Genomic DNA, 7,566 nt, shown 5'->3' with positions numbered 1-7,566 from the left:
GATAATGCAATTTCTTCTTTATTACAGTTTTTTCCCACCAATATGTCAAAAATAAATTTTTTCATTAAAAAAAAAGTGATAGATAAGATGATTAATTTTTTCATACCACTAGATCAATTACATTCATTGCAAGTAAATTTTAAAACAAAAAAAATACAACAAATATTTTGTTTTACACTGTATAGTTGTTACCGGCTGTAAACTATTTTTAGAATATTTGTTTACCAACATTTTAGATAGGTATTATTTAAGGCTTTTTTAAACTGATTTTTAAAGAAACTTTTATAGAAATTTAGAATTTTCTTTTCACAGCAAAATATTAAACGTACAACAACCAAAAAAAAAAAAAAAGAGAAATACCTAAAATAACACGAAAACAAGTTTATGGACAAATATAGCACACACACTACAAACTTCCGCAAATGGCATTAGTTAACATACTTAAAATATTTTAATTTTTTTATAGAATTTTTTTAGGTTTGAATTGACTATTTTACATTTAGGGTGTAGTTTTATGAGAGTAGAATTTAGGTTTTAGAGTTTAGTATTAAATTTGGAAACAAAACTTATATATATATATATATATATATGTATGTTATCTGTGAGAATTGCCCAAACATATATCTAAGAGACAATGGGGTGTAATCCAATCAAAGTTTTAAGTGATTGTATTAAAATAAAAAAAAATCATATATATCAGTTATGGGCTTTTAAATTTGAAGGAAACTCAATGTTATTGAACTAGTTATTTGGTTATCTTATTGAAATCCATTATTATTGAAAACATTGAGAATTAAATTTTGATGACATTAAGAGAATTTAAAGAGTTTTCTTAGTCAAATATATAAAGAAATCTAAGGGGGGTGTATTTGAAATGATTTGAGTTTTATAAAGTTGTTAAATTATGATCTATTGTAAAATCCTCCCAAATCCAGGAGATCATCTTTTGAAATTTTAACTAAGAAAATCCATTAAAATTCCTTATAATCATTAAAACTCCAATTGTCCAAATATTTTTAACTAAAGTGGATTGAAAAGTAGATTTTGGGAAGTATGACATATGATAACAAGTTAGTTAAATTGGGATCTGATCGTGAAACAAAACAAGAAATAAAAGCAATGATTATGAAACAAAATCATAAATTAGATCAATTACATAGAAACGAATCCATCAGCAACATAGTCGATGATGCTATCACAATTAAGCTACCACATTCAAACCAAACGGAAAATCATATCGACTGAAAAAAATATTAAATATACATAAAAGAAAAAGAATATGAAGAAAACTAAGAGATTTGAATATAGAGAAGGGTAGAAAAGCTACCCATGGTAAATGCTGGATTGAAGAAGATAAAACATTTTTGTAGCTAAGATAAGAAGCTCAATAGTTAAGCAACTAACAAATGAAAAACTAGAGTTTCTTTTTCTCCTTCCTAAAACTTCTAATGTTTGTATTGTGCGTGTTTACCAAAAAAAAACTATTTACATATACAAAAGTTATACATGTCTAGATTTTGCTTATATGACACTGGATTCAACTCCTTTAATGTTGCAATCTTAGTTTTTAATTTCCAACTTCGTGAATTCAGTTCTTTTTATGTTTATGTTATTATAAAAATGATGCATGAAGATTTTCATATTCAAAACATAAGGTAGTATATTTATATTCAAATTGGACTACAATGGAATATTTTATGTAGTTAATGTCTGGTTGAAAAATTATATTGTACAAAAGATGTATGATATATTTATATACCAACATAAACTGATTGTCGTACTCGTAGTTAGACTTTAAAATGTAAGAATGATTAAAAAAAAAACTTGAGTCTCCGTTTGTAACCACAAAATCGTAGATATTTAAGGGTGTATTCAATCAAACATTTTCAATTATTTATGTTAATAACAAGCAAATCAATAATGAAATTTAAAAGGTATTATGAAATCTTGTTTAACTGAACTAGTGATTTGAAAAACTAACTAACTATCATTTTGAAGAGTGAATGTTTAATGATTTTTTTTCTTTGTCATCTGAATTTATATTAAAAACTGAACGAATTACATTTATAGAATACAAAAAGGTGACAACATCAAATTCACTCAAGACTAAGCCCAAACAAGTTAAAGAATTATAAAGGATTTTTTAGTTAAAAAAATAAAAAATCTAAATGGCATGGTTTTCAATAGGATTTTTTTCTTTTAACAATAAATCATTACAATTTTATTTAAATCATTAAAATCATATAAAACCTCAAATAACTTTAAATATATGATTGAATCCACCCCTATAAATTGTTGTTTTGTACTAAATCAGGAATGTTCCAGTAGTATTCTTATGTCAAGAAGTGATAGATCCCAAACTTAAATACATTGGGTTAACATCTCAAACGATGTATTTACCGTTATTTTGTACTCACCCAGGAACCGCTAACCTTCTATTATTATGTAAAGAAGTGGTAACCTCTCAAACGATGCTTATGTTTCTACTTGCAAGAAAAATACATTGCTTGTAATGTAAACCAACTATCTAACTTTTCTTTCAAAAACAATTTTAGACCAAAACTATCTATAAAGCTAATATACAACAGTGCATATTTCCCTTTTGTAAATCCCAAAAATTTCTTCAGCTAAAAGAAGTTCAGCGGAACAGATCTTGAAATGACCACATTATGAATCTTGCAAAAATATCAGACTCCAAAAACTCGATGTGAGCAGCACGTCCGATGAATGAGTTCAGGTTACGACCATACACAGTTGTGTCAAAGTTAACGTCGCAGCGCATGAACACCCGTTGCTGATGTGGTGCTTCGGGGACCGGTCGACGTATTTGATCCAAACAATTGTTCAGCATTTCTAAAAAGGCTATTCCCCTTTTCGAGCTGTCGAAAGAAGCCGGCTGGCATGATTCGATTCTTGCCGAGTGATATGGAACATAACCATCCTGCATTACATAACAGCCACATCATTCTTGAGATTCTTGTCCCCTAATCTGATCAACTACTAGTAACAAACTTCACACAATCAAGTTTCAAACTGGGAAGCATACCTGAGGGGACGAGAGGAGAATTATGTTTTTGAAGTTTTCCAACGTCTTTTGCTGAAAGAATTCAGAGTTTTTAGAACCAGACAACAAAGATACATTTCTGCGAAAACCATGGTGAGGTATAGTTCTCTAACCTTGCAGAGTTTGTAAAAGAAAGTATGACGGAGGTCAGGATCATCTGTGAGTGTAAGCTGGTGAATAACTTGTGTACTCTTCAACTTTTTCAGGAGCCAAAGCCCGGAGTTAAACAAGGAGTTTGTACTATACAGATAACCCAAGTGCGGACCCGAGAGCGATAAGTATGTATGTAGAAACTTCCTGTATGGTTCCATTAAACTATCTGAAAACAACAAAGCGATTGCATAAACACCAAAACATAACTAAAGAGTCATTTGATATTTTACCAGATTTTTTAAAGAATTATTACCGGCAAGTGCTGTTCTGATGATGACATTACCAATGGAATGCCCAACAAAACTCAATTTGATCCCTTTTAATTGCCCTTGTCTCGCATATCTATCTTTTTTCCTCTTAAGGAAAGAAACAACTTCTTGGGCAAGTCTCTGTCCCATTTCCCTGAAATCTCCATGTGTTCTCTCCTCATTTGCCTCGGACATGAGAAACTCTATTTTTGGATCTATCAGAAGCCACTGATTCCGAACAAGCCTCAAGTCCAAGTGATGCCCCTGTGGTAACAAATAATAAACACATTTCCATCACGTAAGTGAAAAAACAAATCGAAAAAGGAAAGAACATTTCCAGAAGATACTTGCCTGAAAACCATGAACAAATACAACGATTTTTAGTTCACGAGCACTTTGCTGGGAGTTAGTATGTTTTGTTTTATCCGCTTCATCATTGTTCCCATTAAGCAAGTTAGAATCGAGCAGATCCACATGTCTCAAATACGAATTATCACTTAAAGTGCGTCTTGGTGCATTCAATACACGTTCAATAATAACAATGGGAACCCGCATAGGATCTCCAAGTATATGCATGTCTTGTATTGAACGGTTGTTAATCTGCACCAACAATTGTATTGTGACAAAATAAAACGAAGAGTTCATAAACTAAAGAGAGAACTAAACCAAACAGACAAGAACAAACCCGCATCTGTGCAATACTTCGACGGTGAAGTTCAGCACGGGTAGCTGCAATTTGAGCAGGCTGCATGAGAAAAAAAAATAGGATGAGGCAGGCTTGTGTTTTCACAAAAACAAGAAGAGAGACAGAAGACGAAACTCACTTCATTCAACTTCAACACGCTTGAGTGTCTTTTGTGTGCACTCTGGTTTAAGATATCAGTCATTCCACTATTTATAAAATGATGGGGCATTTCAACCTTAGAATACACCATCCATATTGACCATTCAGCTCTCCGATCTTTAGTCCAGTTATCACGAAGATATTCCAGTATTTTTGTGTGATTATCCCTAAAAAGGACGCATGAGATAAATGTCTAGAATATTCATCTTTTCAGATTGCTTAAGAAACTTAAGAAGATCATTGAAAGTCTAAAGGAGTTACCGGTGAAATCCTAGAAACGTGGTCCAAAGATAATGCAGCTGGGTGCCAAGTAAGTGGAATAGACGGGATAGCTGATCCTTTGGTAATTCATGAAGCCACTCATCACTGGCTAAATCAAATGTGATATTCAACTTCTGTTCCAAAGAGAATTGAGAAATAAGCAGAGATGAAAATGAAACTGAATAATCCATTAAAAAACCAATCAGCATCAAAATAAAGCAAGGACCTCAAGACTGTTTTGTTCCTTGCCTTGTCCTGAACCGTCAACTGTTGAGTTAGATAACGGAACATTGTTCATATTTGAAACAAAGTCAGACAAGTCTATTGATTGACCAGCTGCCTCGCTAAGTCTTTGCATATCCTCGAGTAAAATAGCACGAGCTCCAAGTAATGCTTTAACAAATGACACCAGCTTCTTGTCAGCAGAAGCAAGCAGACCAAGTGCCTAGTGGATAAAAAAGTTGGCAACAAAACAATAAGACGTTTTCTAAATCTAGACAGATGCAAAAAAATATTAAACCATTGAACCACAAGCACATACTTTCTTGAAAGATTGAGCAGTGCTGCCACTGACATTTTTACTGTTACTTACGCCACTGCATCAAACACTTTGACATATCAACTAAATAAAAATATGAACTTAAAGCAGACAATAAAGTATAATATTACATCGAATTGAAACATTTTGTAGACTAACCTTGATAGACTAGCAGGTCGTTTGTAAGCAGCAGATTTCAATACAGTGATGTGGACACTCACATCGACAAGAACCGCATGAAGTGTATCAAAATGCACTGGACAGTATGAATGCAAGCCTGTGAGCGCTTTAGGAGGAATACGGAACTCATGAACTGAAACAGGAGAAGAATCTAATTGCTTCCCTGATTCGTTATCTATACACGGAGCATACATAAGCTCAAACTTTAATATCGCAGCAGATGTAGCTGACCCCTGCATACCCAGAATCATTACACAACTTTATTAACGCACCAGATACATAATAAGAATAAATAATGAGTAGAGATTGCTACCTCATATCTTTCTAGAGGCAGAGTAAATGAAATCATCATACACAGACGAATGTCCTGCCTTGCATATTTGATACGAAAGGGCTGTGTTAAGAAACTATTATCTTTATCAACTATCCTCCACACTCCATATGAGTCAATAGAACCAGAATCAGGTGCTGTAACAAAAAAACAACCCTCTTTTTCACATAAAGTCTCTAACAATGCAGACTCAGGCATAACAACAAATACATTTAGACTAAGAGCAGTAACTTATACATAAGAAAAGCTATATATCACCTTCATACTGAACAACTCGTGAAGGAATACCACGCGTTACGTTATCACCATCCTCCCATCTCATGGTGATCTTTATTTGATACCATCTAATGAATTAAAAGAATCAGAAACTTTTAAAGAACATTGTAGAACTAGAAACTTAAGTTTTTTTTGAAGTCAAACAAAAACATAACAAGTGCTTCCATACCCTTGCTGGAAAAGATCAAGGTTATGAAACCTGTGGATATAAATCGCAATCTCTTGAACCGTATCAACCATCAGTACAGGCTTAACCTTTGCAATGTAAGGTTTCGCATCAAGTGTCTTTGCTTGCCTACTTCTTTTACTCAATCCAATTAACCATCTAAGACGGCGTATCATATGTGAACCAAAAATAAAATCACATCACTTTCTTAATCTTTTGGACTTTGTTCTTCTTTAGTATCAAACTATCAATCAATCTCATCTCTCTCTCTATAAATCTCCCAAAACTAAAAACATGTCTACATAATGTTTAGGTGAACCATAACACTAAACAACACCTGCAAATAATGCAATAAGCACATTTAAAAAAAAAAACTTTTACAAGACCCATCATTCGTAAGATCAATTTAAATGCAATGAATCGAAAACAGAGCAAGAACAGAACCTGTAAGGTCTCTTAGATCAAGATCTGACGGATTTACAGAAACGAAAAGAAAGAACACAGATTTGTTAGGGCTTTTTCTTGGTTTCAGCTTCTGGGAAAAGAGAACAATGAGACAAAACACTGAAGATAACAACAATGTGGAGAAAAGAACAGAGGATGAGAAAAGGATCTGGGGAAGCTACAAATTGTGATTGGTACAAAGAATAAAAATTTATCGTCGAGCAATTCGAGGGGAGCTTTTAATTGTTATAAAAATGGAAACTTTAATTCAGATTTGATTAAATTTTTGTCGAGTCTTTAAGGACGAATGTTCATACGAGAGAAGGAGACCGGACCATGTTCGATCCAAGCTTTGTCTTGTTTTTTCGATTCGTACGGTAAAAAATAATCCTGACCCGCTAATTTTCGGGTAACTTGACTTGTTAGTTTTGGGCCTTTAGTTATGCTTAATGGGCCACTATTTTATACCCAAACCATTGGGTCAAAATGTTAAATTGTGATACTGTATTCTACTACCGTTACCGTAACACTATATTTTATAGGTTTTTTATGCAAAATATTCTTTTTCCTACGAAGTCCAATTTAATTAAGAAAAAATCATTATGTGTATCTTCGAAGTGCTTATACAATTATGTTAGATTCGAGTTCGTAGAAAAAAAATATACACGTACATTACTGTTTTGTAGCAGCTTATATCAGCAAATCCTAGTGTTCTGTTGGTACAGAGATCCTTATATATGCAAAACATTTGTTAAGTCATGATGGGCTGATCAATACACATTCTTATCTACTAAATTAATAAAATGACAAAATAGGCAAAGAATCCTAAATGGAATCTTTTGATTTTACATTTGAAAAGAACATTAAGACATTATCTTGCTTAAACAAACTTGATGGGAAATAGATGAAGAAGATGCCATACCACTCGTGATGCTAACGATATTCTCCATTTTGCTTTACAAAAAAGATGTGTCTCTTTCTAACAATTTGTTCTTCAATTGTGAAGGAATCTACAATGGTCCATATACAATTTTATTCATATTATAATTTATATATATATA

At 32.6% G+C, this 7,566-nt stretch overlaps 1 protein-coding gene across 2 annotated transcripts; it reads right to left on the bottom strand.

The window, feature by feature from the left end:
* LOC104750198 (protein FAM135B-like) lies at positions 2,422 to 6,844 on the bottom strand. 2 transcript variants are annotated; one of them, XM_010471961.2, is made up of 15 exons: positions 6,506 to 6,844; positions 6,065 to 6,398; positions 5,878 to 5,963; positions 5,602 to 5,756; positions 5,268 to 5,521; positions 5,112 to 5,166; positions 4,797 to 5,015; positions 4,571 to 4,704; positions 4,290 to 4,476; positions 4,151 to 4,210; positions 3,817 to 4,065; positions 3,471 to 3,729; positions 3,178 to 3,383; positions 3,047 to 3,097; positions 2,422 to 2,941 (listed from the first exon to the last, which is right to left on the bottom strand). In XM_010471961.2, the coding sequence occupies exons 2-15, from the start codon at positions 6,235 to 6,237 to the stop codon at positions 2,639 to 2,641; spliced, it is 2,391 nt and encodes a 796-aa protein (XP_010470263.1). In that variant the 5' UTR covers positions 6,238 to 6,398; positions 6,506 to 6,844; the 3' UTR covers positions 2,422 to 2,638. The 2 variants fall into 2 exon arrangements, with proteins under 2 accessions (XP_010470263.1, XP_019092980.1); XM_019237435.1 differs by having other exon boundaries at positions 2,639 to 2,941; positions 6,065 to 6,220.

This window comes from Camelina sativa, chromosome 16 (assembly GCF_000633955.1).
Source record: "Camelina sativa cultivar DH55 chromosome 16, Cs, whole genome shotgun sequence".
Lineage (NCBI taxonomy): Eukaryota > Viridiplantae > Streptophyta > Magnoliopsida > Brassicales > Brassicaceae > Camelina > Camelina sativa.
Note: the sequence above shows the minus strand (reverse complement) of the source record. Positions and strands in the feature narration are given on the sequence as shown.